The sequence below is a fragment of the Cetorhinus maximus genome, chromosome 6, assembly GCF_964194155.1.
Source record: "Cetorhinus maximus chromosome 6, sCetMax3.hap1.1, whole genome shotgun sequence".
Classification (NCBI taxonomy): Eukaryota; Metazoa; Chordata; class Chondrichthyes; order Lamniformes; family Cetorhinidae; genus Cetorhinus; species Cetorhinus maximus.
In genome coordinates, this window is record NC_135884.1 from 67,012,980 (window position 1) to 67,029,049 (window position 16,070).

General features: G+C 46.2%; 1 protein-coding gene across 1 annotated transcript in view; it reads left to right on the top strand.

Moving 5' to 3' along the window:
* The window catches only part of grip2b (glutamate receptor interacting protein 2b), a 185,655-nt gene that overhangs the window by 132,676 nt on the left and 36,909 nt on the right, over nt 1-16,070 (top strand). The window contains exons 13-18 of the mRNA XM_078542930.1: nt 1,121-1,266; nt 3,898-3,982; nt 7,230-7,289; nt 13,590-13,735; nt 15,034-15,178; nt 15,832-15,971. Coding sequence (XP_078399056.1) covers nt 1,121-1,266; nt 3,898-3,982; nt 7,230-7,289; nt 13,590-13,735; nt 15,034-15,178; nt 15,832-15,971 — 722 coding nt within the window. The remainder of the gene's footprint in view (nt 1-1,120; nt 1,267-3,897; nt 3,983-7,229; nt 7,290-13,589; nt 13,736-15,033; nt 15,179-15,831; nt 15,972-16,070) is intronic.

The following is a 16,070-nucleotide window of genomic DNA, read 5'->3' on the forward strand; positions in this document are numbered from 1 at the left end:
GAGGGAAGATCACATGGCACTACTTTAAAGAAGAGCAGGGAGCTCTTCCCTTTGTGCTGACCAACATTTGTCTTTCAACAACACCTTAAAATAGCAGCCAGAATTTTCCAGCCCCTCACGGCCAGTGGGTCTTCTGGTCCTGCCGTTGTGAATGGAGATTTCAATGCCTTGCCAACCCTGCCACGGGGAAACCCACCGCGGGGGGTGGGGGGGTGGGGGGGGGTTGGGGGGGTGGTTGGAAAATTCCGGCCAGCATATCTGATGATGATCACATTGCTGTCTGTGGGATCTTGGCTATCATGTTTCCTCCAATACAACAGTGACTACACTTCAAAAAAAAAGTACTTTGTTCACTACAAAGCCCTTTGGCGCACCTTGAGATTGTGAAAGGAGCTATAAATGCAAGGTTTTCTTCTCTCTTTAGTAACCCAGAGAGCTGGACTATTAATCCAGAGAGCGTGAGTTCAAATCCCACCTCTTCAGTTTAAGAATTTGATTTCAGCTAAAACTAATCAGTAAATAAAGAGCTGCTAGATCAGTGAGAGTAATCATGAAGCTTTCAGGTTGTCATAATCCACAGCTGGTTCACATAGACCTTTCAGGGAAGGAAACCTGCCATCCTTTAGCCGGTCTGGCCTATACCCAGCCACACCAACATGGTTGACACTTAAGTGTCCTCTGAAGTGGGCTAGCAAACCACTTGGCTTGGGCAACTTGGGGATAGCACCATCTGTAGAAGATCAAGGGAGTTCTCCCTCGTGTTCTGGCCAATGCTTATTCTTCAATGATCAGCAATAAAATAGATTTATTTCATTGCTGTTTGTGGGATCTTGCTGTGTACAAACTGCCTGCTAAGTTTCCTACACTACAACTGTGACATTACCTGACAAGCACTTCATTGGCTGTGAAATAATTTTAGTCATCCTGAAGTCATGAAAGGCGCTATATAAAAGCTTCCTTTACTGATTGAGCAAACGATTTGATTCCTATAAGAGACGAGAGTATATACTTTCTAAGTTGGAGGCTGCAGGCCTGGTTTCCTTAGCCACAGGTAACGTACTTTCTTTCTTTGTCATTTTTCTCTCCTGCAAAATATTCAACTGGCGCCTTCTGGGTCCAGATGCGGACTTGTGCAGGTGGGTGATCGAGTGCTCTCCATCAACGGCATGCCAACTGAGGACGGGACCCTCGAGGAGGCCAACCAGCTGTTGCGAGATGCAGCTCTCTCAAACAAAGTTACCTTAGAGATAGAATTCGATGTGGCAGGTAGGTTGAAACCCGTCTGTGAGGCCTGTGAGAACCAGAGTAGATAAAATAGATAAATTAATGGAATTCCCATCAGGCCAGTAGTGAAAATGACTAGTGGGCTGTGACTGCAGCTGTCACTAACTACAGAGGAGTTACCAAAGAAGGCCACAGACTGTTACTGGCAATATGGAAATAGTGCAGAAGAGGTTTTGGTTGAACCAAATCTATCATGAATGTGAGGCTTGAAGCCTGTGGGTGCAAGGTGTCCATGCCATAGCTTATGGGTCATATCCAGCCCTGTGACCCCTGGCAATGAAGCCTACTAAGTTTAGATGAGCCAGGCCTGCCTATGCTTACAGTTTGTATCCTGTTTGAGGTTTATGAGGTTTGGAAAGGGGCTGTCCTTCATTGGTAAGATTGTTTATTGGTAAGATAAATCCTGAATCAGATCAGGGAGATTGTTTAGTATCAGCAACCTGAGCTATCCACAATTAATGGGAATGCAGGTTTAAACCCTTTCCGTTCCTGAGATTTCAGAATTTCCTGTGACGGGAGCACGTGTCAGCTTTTCCGGTTTGGAACTTGGCGCATCCCACATAGGGTCGTGGTCCATGAAGGTAAAACAAAAGCTTGAACACTCCTGAGAGAGGTTAAGAGTGGAGGCTTGGCTTTTGTGTATAGGCCCACCATGTAAAGGTATAAAGATGCCATTTACCTCTGTAGACCTATGTACAGATGTTCCCCACAGTCCCCCAGTTTGTGTTGGGAGGTTTGCTGAGTGGCACTGTTTGTTTAGCGGGTGAGTCCCCTCGCTCTCGGACACTATGTTCCTTGCCCTTCAACGTCACTTGTCTGCTACGAAGGCAAGGTGATTGGGCAAGTGCTGAGATCACTGGCTCTGCCAGCTGTATTTCCAGCCGCAGAAGTTGGATGGCAGTTGTAGCTGGTTGAAATGGGTCACGTCTGACAAGCAGTTCATCACCAAAGGAACCATTTGTGTTTTCCATCCCTCTGCGTTTCCCATTTACTCCTCCTCCAAAGATTATTGGGGGCAGGCGGAATGTGCAGCTGAGGCCACAATCAGATCAGCCACAATCTTATTGAATGGCGGAGCAGGTGCAAGGGGTTGAATGGCCGACTCCTGCTCCTAAGTTGTATGTCCGTATGTTCTCTGGAGTTAGGTCACCAAATCTGATTGGACACATCCCTGGAGATTCCATCATATGACCTCCTCTCTCCGACCACTCCCACTGTTCAAACCATCTTCTTTCTCCATCTCCGACCTAATAAATAAAACGGTCAAAGAAAATGTTAAAACGAAGCACTTTGTTTTTATTTAGTGGTCCTGGTGGAAACAGTGCCCTTCAATTCTTGGAGACCCCAGGACAATCCTGGATGGCCCTTAGTGCTGCTGCCATATGGGTAGCTGGCAACCCTCTTTGGCACTTACCCAATTGGCCATTCTTCATGTGTAAGTGCTGAATTACTATTCCACTTGAATAGAGTAAACAGGCAAAAACTGTTTTCACTGACAGGAGGGTCAATAACCAGGGGGAGGAGATTTAAATAAAATTGGCAAATGAACTAAAGGGGAAAAGGAGGAGGAAAAATGTTTCCACAGCGAGTTCTGAATGCACTGCTGGAAAGGATGGTGGAAGCAGATTGACTTTCAAAGGGAATCAAATATTGAAAAGGAGAAATTTGCAGGACTTTGGGAAAATGGTGCAATGGAAGGGGAATGAATAGACTGCTCTTTTAAAGGACTGACATAGCTCCAATGGGCCTAATGGTCTCCCCCTCTACTGTAAGATTCTACGATGACTTTCAAGATTCTGAGCTCCATCTGCTGGATGCATAAACAATTACATAGTAAAAACCCAGAAAGTGCTCTTGGTGAACTCAATATTTGAACATTTAACACACCATATGACATTCTTCTATTTCAGTGTTTTAGAGAAGGAATATAAAACTGGTCTTAGGAATGATGACCATGAAACCATCATCGATTGTTGTAAAAACCCATCTGGTTCACTGATGCCCTTTAGGGAAGGAAATCTGCCATCCTTACCCAGTTTGGCCTACATGTGACTCCAGACCCACAGCAATGTGATTGACTCTTAACTGCCTTCTGAAATGGCCTAGCAAGCCACTGAGTTCAAGGGCAAATAGGGATGGGTAACAAATATTGGCCTTGCCAGCGATGACCACATCCCATGAAAGAATAAAGTTAGCCAGTTGAAATAAATTGTTAGAAGCGGTGGGAGTAAGAATGTTATACAAATGTGTTAAATATATGCAAAAAATGCTGGAAATACTCAGCAGATCAGGCAGCAGCTATGGAGAGAGAAACAGAATTAACATTTCAGGTTGATAACCTAAAACATTAACTCTGTTTCTCTCACTACAGAAGCTGCCTGACCTGCTGAGTATTTCCAACAATTTCTGTTTTTATTTCAGATTTCCAGCATCTGCAGTATTTTGCTTTCCTGTTAAATACTCACCTGGTGTTCACAGGTCATCAATTCCAGGGAAATCAAAATAATACTTAAGTCAGATGCAGAGCATGTGCACCTTAAACACTCAGTGTTCACCAGATAAAAATTCCTGGCATCTTATGTGGCTTGTCTTGTCTTTGTTTCTCTCCCGCAGAATCTGTTGTTCCCAGTAGTGGGACCTTTCACGTGAAACTGCCCAAGAAGAGAGGGGTTGAGCTTGGCATTACCATCAGCTGTGAGTAGAGTCTCCTTCAGATCCAGATCATCCTCATTTTTGATGTGCAGGAACTTTAAAACTGAGCAAACCCAGTTCCTGTAGATTAGTGAATCAATCTGTGTCTTTATTGCACCGCCCTTAACCCAAGGCTCAGGACATTTCTTACAGTGCCTTGGGCAGTGCTGCACTGTCGAGGTACCATCTTTCAGTTGAGGTGTTAAACCCAGGCCCCAACACCCCTCTCGGTTGGTAAATGTCCCATCTATTCTTTATCCCTCAACCAAAAATGGATTATCTGGTCATTTACCTTATTGCTGTTCGTGGGAGCTTGCTGTGCTGTATTTCCTAAATGGCAGCAATGACTACACATCACGAGGTAATTCATTGGCTGTGAAGTGTTTTGGAACTTTCTGTGGAAGCGAAAGACGTATAAATGCCGGCCTTCATTTCCTTTCAGAATTATGGAGTGTTCAAAATGAAGTCCTTACCTGAGACAACCAACGTACCTTGGGTAAAGGGTAGTGGACATGGCAGCCTGGAGACTGGATGGTTTCACTTTGCTGAATAAAAGTTTCCACGTCTGTTCCCTCCGCTCCTGATCTCAATACAAAAATTACAAGGGAGCTACAGTTGCCACTTGGCCTCTGATTCAGTGAGCCCCCTGGCAATGAGCTGGACCAGGAGGCTCAGTGTACATCTCAGCCCAGATACCTGAGTTAGTTTGCGTAGGATGCCAACTAACCAAGCTCCAACATCAGAAAGACCGAAACCATGGTCCTTGTCATAGGTTGGGGATTTCTTCAGTTTTGTTCCTGCTTCCCCCACTAACTCTTCATTGGATGTCCATGGAAACACAAAAATGGGGATTTGGTTACACTTCCAGCCAAGTTACACTGATGGAGCAAAACTAGCTTCAAAGAAATTCCCATCCATAACTCTTGCCCCTGATTCCAAACCCCTTGTCAAATGTTTAATTGGCCTAGACCAGGCCAAATAAGCCAAGACATCCTGCTCCATTCAGGGCCATAGTCTCAAACCTCACGCTCTATCTGTCACCAAAACTGTTTACTTCCACGTCTCACTGATCTTCACCCCTGCTTTATGGGCGTTGCCTAAAACCCTGTCCGTGCTTTTCTCACCACCCGATTTCTCCGATGTTGTTGTTGCCCACTTACAATCCTCTGCCCTCCCTAAACTGCAACTTGTCCAGTATTTATCTACCTGTATCCTGTCCTGCACAAAATCCTGCACCTCGCTACCTCCATAACCTCCCTCCAGTGTTAGATCCCACCGCCCTCCTCCCTCCACGCTCAATGTTTCACCATAGGTGCTAGAGCCTTCAGCTACCATGACCCTACTGTCTGGAATTCTCTCCCTATGACCTTCCACCTCTCCACTTGTCTGTCCTTCTTGAAAATCCCTCTTAAAGCCCATCCTTTCAACCAAGCTTCTGACTGGCTTCCCTAGCTTTCCTCTCATGGTTCATCACCTGTTCTGTTGCCCCTTTTATATAGAGTTGGATTTACAAACTCTCAACACCAGTGCCAGTTTAGAAAGGTTTCAAGGTCGTTGTCTTGTTGCGATAAACTGTTTTCCTCTCATTCCCACTGACGACTTCAACTTGAGGGAAAAAACATCTTAAACTGCATATCCACATGACTTGATTGAAAATAACAAATGTCTTCCAAACAGAAAAATATATCACAGAATGGCTACAGCACAGGAGGAGGCCATTCTGTCCGTCATGTCTGTGCTGGCTCTTTGAAGGAGAATTCCACCTAGTGTCACTCCCCTGCCTTCTCCCCATAGCCCTGCACATTCTTTCTCTTCAGATAATAATCCAATTCCTTCTTGAATGCCTCGATTGAACCTACTTCCACCACACTTCAGGCAGCACATTCCAGTTCCTGCCCACTGGCTGCGTGGAAAGGTTTCTCCTCATGTCGCCATTTCTTCTTTTGCAAATTATCTCAAATCAGTGCCCTCTGTTTCTTGATCCTTCTGCCAATGGGAACAGTTTCTCCTTATCTACTCTGCCCAGACCCCTCATGATTTTGAATACCTCTATCAAATTTCCTCTCATCCTTCTCTTCTCCAAAGAGAACAGTCCTAATCTCCAATTTATCAATAATCCTAAATTGGACCCAAGAAAGAGTTTCTGAGTGTAGCCCCTTCCTATATGGAGCCTTTAAATTACAGGGGTGGGGAGAGGGAGCTGAGTTTACCCGCTCCCCCTAATATGTAGACAGTTCTAGATATTTCCGCGGTGATTCTGTCAGTTCAGAGGATTTTTATTGTTGAGCTGATTGATATAGGATTCATGTAATGAGGGATTTCAGGTGGCCTGCGAGATTGTGAAAGACAAATGATTGCGCGCGGAGAACTGCAGACAAACGGTCTCTCAGCACAACATGGACTTTGAGACTGGTTTTGGGAGTTGAATGGCTGGACTATTGAAGCAAAGGCTGTGAGAAGTACCTCAGGTAAGAATTGTTATCCTGTTGTTCCCATTGTAAACCAATCAGTCAAACAAAAGCTTTGCAGGAAGACCCAGGCCTGCATTTGCTTTCCTCACAGCCTTTTGCTCGTTAATCCATATTTCTCTGTTTCTTTGTCTCTTGATGAATAAAATACTCACAATGGTGGTTCTCAGCTGTTGGATTGCATAATGCAACTTCAGAATTTTCTGCTGCATTAACTCTTTCCCCACTTTCTACCATTTCTTGGTCTCGTTCTCACAGCTTGAAATTACAGTCATCCCTTAATGCAAGCGGCTGCATTTCCTTAAAGTGCTTTTACACACTGGCTCATGGCCCATTGGATCATAGGAGAATGTTGTCCTCACACTGGCTCTCCAGTGACTGAATCATTGGTGCAAAATGAGCCTAATCTTGCTGTTTGTGAGACCTTGCTGTCTCTCGCATTTGACTCTCGCATTTTTTACAAGAGTGACTATGCCCTACCAAGGAGGGTGTCCTGCACTGTCGGAGGTGCCATCTTTTGGGTGTTCTTGCTGAAAAGGTCTCCACCTGCCTGGACTGCTGGATGTATAAGATCCCATGGTGCTATTTGAAGATGGGCAGGGGAGGTCTTGGCCAATAGCCACCCCTCAACCAACACCACATGCAACTCGTTAACTGGCCATGCGTGCTGGCTGGCAGTTTTCTCTGCATAGCTAGAGTGATTGAACTTCACAGTTATTCAATATGTGTAATGTCCTCTGGCCTGACTGATTCATGCAATGTATTTTTCTGTTCAGCAGCTGTCAGTCGGAAGCCTGGGGATCCACTGATTATATCTGATATTAAAAAGGGGAGTGTAGCACACCGGTAGGTACCTGTTCCTAATTTGATGCATGTATTTAATGAAGCAACGAGTGGTCCTAACTATGTTAGGCAATTTATTAAAGTTGAAGTTTCCCCATTGCGCCAGGAGTATTTGAGCGACTTTACTAAGAGTGCAAAGCCATGCTGCATCAACACAGGACGTGGGACTCGATCGCATAGTTCTGGTCCACTAATGTCCTTTAGGGGATATTATCTTAACGTCCATACCCAATCTTCGCCTATATGTGACTCCAGTCTCACACCGACATTGTTAACTCTTAACTTCTCCCTGAACTGGGCCCAGCAAGCCACTTAATCATGTCAAACCATGACAGTGTGGCTCAATAAGAAGGTCCAGCCACAACCTTCTCAAGGCAACTAGGGGTAGGCAGTAAATGATGGCCTTGGCATGGGCTCCCACATCCTGAGAAAGACTTTTTTAAGAACTTGGTGCTACTCCATGCTGAGATCCAGCTTTATATGTCGAGTGCAGTCTCCAAACATGGCAGGATCCTATTGCCCTCCCCGCTCCCCTTGCCCTCCAAGCTCTCAGTGTGCTGATGCTCAGCCAAGCACACTTTATTCACACATCACAGTCTTTCCCTCGTAAATCCTTTCTCTTTCCATATATGGTTCCTCGATAATCTCCCCCCACTCCTGCCCCCCCACCGTACACGTGGGAATTTCCTGTTTAGGGAAGGGTGTCTCTATATGGTGGTGGCCACCCTCCCATATGCTGCCCCACATGAACATATTTAAACCGGGGCAGCCAGGGCTAGTAGGCTGTGTGAAAGCATCATTTCCCAGTCCAATCCTGCAATCGACCGACATCCATGGATGTACACTTTACAGCAGGAATCACTGGACAACAAGCTGGAACATGAACCTTAGCACATTTTCCCTAGCCTGGCCCAGCAGACACTGAGTTCAGCTGTAGCTCTCCCACTTCCTGTCTGACTGGCAGTCGTTAACTCAACATCAACTGGAAATGGAACACGAGAGACTTTGTGGTCAGTTGCCCGGCTGAGCAGTGCATTGAACCAATGAGAGAGCCTGGTCTAGTCCCCTTGACTAGGCTGTGCAAGTTATCAATGAAGCTCCAGTTAACAGGCAAGGTAGGTGAACCAAGCCATGAGGTGTGTTATGAGCGTAAGAGGGATATGTGAGTAAAGGAATTACAATGTATGACTCTCATAAGAGAGGGAGCTCAGGAGTAGAGGAATGTGCAGGACCAGTAAAGACCATTGCAATCCATTTGGGCAGGTCCAAAGTACTAAGCTTCCCATACTATACAAAACCTTATCCCATTGGGTGTTGAGTTTGCTGGCACGTTTCCATTGCTGCTGTGTACCTGGATGCTGTGGCTCATTTGGTACCACTCTTGACTATGAGTTGGAAGGTTGGAAGTCAAAGCTGACATTCGAGTGCTGTACTGCAGATGGCACATTAAACTAATGCCCTGTTTGCCCTCTCAGGCGGATGTAAAAGATCTCATGAAGAACAGGGGGTTAATTATCCCTGGTGTCCTGACTGATATTTATCCCTTGATCAACAGCACAAAAACCAGGTTATCTGGTCATTGTTGTTTGTGGGGGTTTGTTATGTGCTCGTTGGCTGTTACATCTCCTACATTATAACAGTGACTACAAACCTACGTTATTGGCTATAAAGAACTTTGGGGTATCCTGTGGTTGTGAAAGGTGCTATGTAAATGCAAGTCTTTCTTTTTTCTTAGGACAGCCCATCCATAGATTCACCTCTTTCTATGTGACAAAGCTATGTTTGAACTGACTTTTCACATGCCCTGTTCTGCATTTGAGCCCATGCTCCCAGTTACAGAGTTTGGGGCTTGTGTTTATTAGGGATCTATTAATCTGTATTCCTTAGAATTTAAACAGAATTTAAAAAAAGACTTTGGACTGAAGCTAGGGTTGCCAACTCAGGCTGGACACGTACCGGGAGACGTTGGCGGAAGTGACATCGCGGAAAGCCAGTGTGGCACGAGTGGGTGAAACTAGAGAAAAGGCCTGTGACCCTGAGTGAGAGGAAATGAACCTGTATCCACTAAACTCCACTACTGAGTGTGAACAATTCCTTCCCCTGCCAGTTGCTCTGGAATGGGGGATGGAAATCTGTAGCACACCACAACCCGCCCAGTCGCCACCCATTCAATCCAACAGCAATTAATCACTGAGCCAGAACCCGGCCAGTCTCAGCCCAGCCTAACCCCCGCCCTTTCCTCCAGCTCTGTAGCCCGAGTGGGCATCGCCTCAACTGGTTGGAGCACTGATCATGTGGTCAGGAGGCCCTTCGGATATTTCTGTCAAGTGGCCTCTGCCAACACCAATTCGGGCTTTTGCGTGGGTTGTGGGTGTAGGTTCCTGACATAGGGAAGGTCAAGTGGTACCCAAGCCCGGGCTATTATTGACTGGCGGCCAATCCCTGATGTAGGGAATGTCAGGTGGTACCTGAGTCCAGGCTGTGATTGGCTGGTGGATGGTCCTGGCCACTGTTGCTGGGACCGGATGTGTGCCCAGAATGCTGTGTTTGAGGCTTGGCAACGCGAATTGAAGCCCTGTCTGCCCTCTCATGATCTAAAGCAGATGATCTGGTCACTGTCACATTGCTGTTTATGGGAGCTTGCTGTGCACACGTTGGCCGCTGCATTTCCTACATTAGAACAGTGACTATGTGTCATTGGCTATAAAGTTCTTTGGAACATCCTGAGGTTGTGAAAACTGCTATACAAACCCATGTGTTTTCTTTCTAAAATGCATGGGTCTGGATTTTACATTTGTAAATTGGGACTGTTGCCATTCCCCACATGCATAAAATCCGATGTGATGATGTCAAATGACAATCCCGATGTCAACACACAGATTTCCCATAATGTGGCTGGCGTGGGAAAGTGGGTGAGAGTGGGGAGTCCGATTTTTCACCAACCGGGGTAAAAAAGAAGGAAGGAACAATGGGGGTAAAACTTTTGAGGGGTGCCCTAAGCACATCGGGGCATTCTGCAACCCCCAAACCTACCCCCGCAGATGGTACTGCCGCTTTGTGCCTCCCCTGAGCCTCCAAACCTGCCCTCCACCCCTTGCCCCCCCCCCCCCCACCCAGGGTGTCCAATCGCTGCCCACCCATAAATCTCAGGCTTAGCTGAGTCTGGGGCCTCCAGGATCTATTGCTGTCTTCTTCCTGGGCCTGCTTGCAATCCCTGCAGTATTCACTACTGCTGGGATTGCTGGAGCTGCCGGCCAATCAGATTGAGGGTGGGACTTCCTCTCACTGAAGGGCAGAAGCCCCACTCGTTGCTTATTTAGGCTGTCGGCAGCATGTCATCACTGCAGGGTGGCCTCTTTTTAAGTCAGTCCGCCCATAAAGTTCACCCCATTGATAAGGTCCCTCATGAACCTTCTGCTCACCAGTGTAAATAATTCCTAGCTTCCCAACTACCTTCTCCGAGTTCAGGTATCTGAACATCAGCACGAGGGAAAGAGGCCACTACTTCCTCACTCAGTTACACTCATCTGAAAATCTGCCCTCAGAGTGGCTCTGGTCTAAGCCTGTGCAATTATCCTATCCCATAATGAAGGCATTTTTATTTCTGCAGGTTGTTGCCATGGCAATCTGGGCTTTCCATATGAATAAATGAAGCTGAGTATATTGGCAGTGTGTTAAGAGTGAAATGCCGATTCATTGTTTGGGTGGTTGTAAACCTTTCAAATGTTTGTGGGTGATGGCATCTGTGATATTGTTTGTTTTCTTTTCCTATTGAGAAACCGAGGCGAAGACTCAAAGGCAGAACAACATTGAGATTTAAAGAATGGGAGAGATGAGATAAATTCAGGAAACAATATTTTGTGCCATTGTGTTTGGGTTTTGAATGCGTGTAGATTGTAAATGGAAAGCAAAGAAAGAAAGACTTGCATTTATAAAGCACTTTTTATGGCCACCAGACCTCTCAAAGTGTTTTCCGGCCAATGAAGTATTTTTTGAAGTGTAGGAAATGCAGCAGCCAATATGCACACAGCATAATGTGATAATGACCAGATAACCTGTATCCGTGGTGTTGAATGAGAGATAAATATTTGCCAGGACACCAGGGACAACGCCCCTGCCCGTCTTTGAAATAGTTCCAGGGATCTCTTACATCTATCCAGCAGGCAGGTGGGACCTCAGTTTCACATCACATTCGAAAGACAGCACCTCCAACAGTGTAGTGCTCCTTCAGCACTGCACTGTAGTGTCAGCCTTAATTTTTGTGCACAAGCCCTGAAGTGGGACTTGAAACCAGAACCTCATGAGTCAAAGGTGAGTGTGCTACCAACTGACCTGCCTCCATTATTCAAAAAGGCAGACAGAAAGCAGGAAACTACAATCCAGTTAGGCCTGTCATAGGGAAAATGTTAGAAGCAATTATTAAATAAGTTATAGAAGGTCAATCGGATAAGTTCAAGGTAATCAGGCAGAGTCAACATGGTTTTGTAAAAGGGAAATCATGTTTAACCAACTTACTGGAGTTCTTTGAGGAAGTAACATGTGCTGTGGATAAAGGGGAATTGATGGATGTACTGTACTTAAATTTCAGAATGCATTTAATAAAGTGCCACATTAGAGGTTATTGTGAAAATAAAAGCTCATTGCATAACAGGTAACAGATTGGCTGGCTAACAGGAAGCAGAGAGTAGGCATAAATGGGTCTTTTTCAGGTTGGCAGGATGTAACAAGTGGTATGCCACAGGGATCAGTGCTGGGACCTCAGCTGTTTACAATTTATATAAATGACTTGGATGAAGGCATTGAAGGGATGGTTGTCAAATTTGCTGATGACACAAAGTTAGGTAGGAAAGTAAGTTGTGAAGAGGACATAAGGAGGCTACAAACAGATATAGATAGGTTAAGTGAGTGGGCAAAGACCTGGCAGATGGAGTTTAATGTGGGAAAATGTGAAATTGTCCATTTTGGCAGGAAGAATAAAAGAGAAGCATATTATCTAAATAGTGAGAGAAAGCAGAGCTCTGAGGTACAGAGGGATCTGGGTGTCCTAGTGTATGAATCACAAGAGGCCAGTATGCAAGTACAGCTATTAATTAGGAAAGCTAATAGAATGTTATCATTTATTGCGAGGGGAATTGAATACAAAAGTAGGGAGGTTATGCTTCAGTTGTACAGGGCACTGGTGAGACCACATTTGGAGTACTGTGTGCAGTATTGGCCACCTTATTTAAGGAAGGGTGTAAATGCATTGGAAGCAGTTAAGAGAAGGTTTACCTGGAATAAAAACAAAAAAAAAACTACTGCGGATGCTGGAAATCCAAAACAAAAACAGAATTACCTGGATTACCTATCACTGCTTGCTTGTCCCTACAACCAGCACCCCCTCAACTTCTCTCCCCCGCACCCCACCACCTTAAACCAGGTTATATTTCACCCCTCTCCTAACTATACTCAGTTCTGCTGAAGGGTCATGAGGACTCGAAACGTCAACTCTTTTCTTCTCCGCCGATGCTGCCAGACCTGCTGAGTTTTTCCAGGTAATTCTGTTTTTGTTTTACCTGGAATGGGTAGGTTGTCTTATGTGGAAAGGTTGGACAGACTAGACTTGTATCTGCTGGAGTTTAGAAGAGTAAGAGACGACTTGATTGAAAATATAAGATCCTGAGGGGCCTTGACAGGGTGGATGTGGAGAGAATGTTCCCTCTTGTGGGAGAATCCAAAACTAGGGGTCACTGTTTAAAAATAAGGGGTCGTCCATTTAAAACAGAGATGAGGTGCAATTTTTTTCACTGATGGTTGTGAGTCTTTGGAACTCTCTTCCTGAAAAGGTGGGGGAAGCAGAGCCTTTGAATATTTTTAAGGCAGAGGTGGATAGATTCTTGGTAAGCAAGGGGGCAATAGGTTATCGGCGGTGGGTGGGATGCAGATTTCAGGTTACAATCAGACCGTCCATGATCTTATTAAATGGTGGAGCAGGCTCAAGTGGCTGAATGGCCTATTCCTGCTCCTTGTTCATATGTACATATGTTCGTATGAGCCATGATGACACTGCAAAGAAAGACTTAGGGAGGGAGTTCCATCACCAGGAGCCCTGGTGAAACAATGAGATAGTCAGAGATGTTTAAAACACTTTTTTTCAACACATTGAAGACATAAGGAGAAGAAAAGATACAGAGTGCAGTTTGCATGAAACTCAGCAGCAGAATTGCAGCTCTTGCTCAGTAGCTTGGGGTCTGGAGGATGTTCTGTTTGGGTTACTGCTTTGCAGCCTGGTATTCTCAGCTGCTTTATTCCTTTCTCCAATAGAACTGGGACTCTGGAGCCTGGAGACAAACTCTTAGCCATTGACAACATCCGACTGGAGAACTGCTCAATGGAGGATGCAGTGCAGATCTTGCAGCAATGTGATGAACTGGTCAAACTGAAGATCCGAAAGGATGAGGACAACTCAGGTATTGAGTGTGCAGAGGGGACAGGTGGTTTCAACCTCGTCCAGGTTTCCATTCTCTGTGGGGTTTATTTTTTAAAAGCAGTTACCCTGATGGATGAGCTTATCATTGTGCTAACTCAGTTTAGTGATGTCTATCAGGTGTAACAAAATACTTCAAAGACCAAGTCCTGTTCAATCAGTTGCTCCCTTGAAAGTTACAAACATTCCCAGGACAGGTACAGCACGGGGTTAGATACAGAGTAGAGCTCCCTCTACACTGCTCCATCAAACACTCCCAGGACAGGTACAGCACGGGGTTAGATACAGAGTAAAGCTCCCTCTACACTGCTCCATCAAACACGCCCTGGACAGGTACAGCATGGGGTTAGATACAGAGTAAAGCTCCCTCTACACTGTCCCCATCAAACACTTCCAGGGCAGGTACAGCACGGGGTTAGGTACAGAGTAAAACTCCCTCTACACTGCTCCATCAAACAGTCCCAGGGCAGGTACAGCACGGGGTTAGGTACAGAGTAAGCTCCCTCTACACTATCCCCATCAAACACTCCCAGGGCAGGTACAGCACGGGGTTAGATATAAAGTAAAGCCCCCTCTACACTGTCCCCATCAAACACTCCCAGGGCAGGTACAGCACGGGGTTAGATACAGAGTAAAACTCCCTTTACATTGTCCCCATCAAACATTCCCAGGGCAGGTACAGCACAGGGTTAGATACAGAGTAAAGCTCCCTCTACATTGTCCCCATCAAACATTCCCAGGGCAGGTACAGCACAGGGTTAGATACAGAGTAAAGCTCCCTCTACACTGTCCCCATCAAACATTCCCAGGGCAGGTACAGCACAGGGTTAGATACAGAGTAAAGCTCCCTCTACACTGCCCCTTCAAACACTCCCAGGACAGGTACAGCACAGGGTTAGGTACAGAGTAAAACTCCCTCTACGCTGTCCCCATCAAACACTCCCAGGGCAGGTACAGCACAGGGTTAGATACAGAGTAAAGCTCTCTCTGCCCCAACAATCCATTAAGTATGACCTGGAGCTCAGAATCAAGCCTTACAAGATTAGTGTTGCAGGCTTCAATTAAATGTAACTAGTGAACTAACATGAACTCCCAACTTAGATTCATATCCTGTTTTCTGTTTAATCCTGTACACTGTGTGACTGGAACTTTGCCCAGAACACTGAGATGTCCAGTGAAGCACTGCTTTATGTAGTAGGCTCTCCGATAGTCCAACCTTTGTCCATAACAAGTGTTGTGCTGTTCTGTCTTGTTATGTTTCAAATTTCCTGCCTTCATCAGATGAACAGGAAAGCACCGGTGCTATTATATACACTGTGGAGCTGAAGAGGTATGGTGGGCCATTGGGAATCACCATCTCTGGGACTGAAGAACCTTTCGATCCCATTGTGATCAGTGGACTCACCAAGAAAGGCCTGGCTGAAAGGTAGAAAATCCACTGCAAAGCTCTGCATGTGCCTTTGTGGCTATTAAAGTGGGTGGGGGGGGTGGGTGGTGATGTGGGGAATAGAATCTGAGCACCCCTGAGCCAGTTACTAGCTGGGCAGTGAACTTCAGGGGAGGAGGCAGGGCTGCCATGTTTGGGGCTGAATCGCTGATCATGCAGGGGGAGGAAGTGCTTGCACCGAGTGCCAGGATGTAGTGGACAGCCAGCTTGTGGTTTCCCAGCCAGCAGGAAGCATGGTCTACAGGGAACTGCCATTGAAGAGTCCCCGGCGGGAGAAAATGGCAGACTCCACGTGCACCGGGGCCTTTTCCTGTTGGCATGTTCCTCTCATTCCCTTCCTCTGTCAGTGAGCTTCAGGGAGTGGGACTCCTGAGAGCCCCCCCCTATAGGTCAGTGAGCGATTGAACAGTGACCTTCACGTCTCACCTTTTGCTTGCCGCCCTCACAGCGGAAGAGCTCGCTGTCAAGCTGAGCTCGGGTGGCCATACTGTAAGCAGGGACCACTACTAATGTTTGAAAGCGGTAGCTGTGGTTCCAATGATTTTTTTGGCGGGCTGGGGGCACGGTGGGGTGGGGCGGGGGCGCATAGATATTGATGTGGACTTTGGGTTGATTTTTCATTCTGGTTTTAGGACCGGGGCCATTCACATAGGGGACAGGATATTAGCCATCAATACAGTGAGCCTTAAGGGCAAACCACTGAGTGAAGCCATCCACCTGCTCCAGATGGCTGGGGAGACGGTTACCCTGAAAATCAAGAAGCAAGCAGACCGTGAGTATGAACTGCGGGGGAGTTACGGGGAGTGATACCGGGGCCAAGAGGGTTAAATTCTGAAGTCAGGTTGTGCAAACCTGACTTGTACTCTCTTGA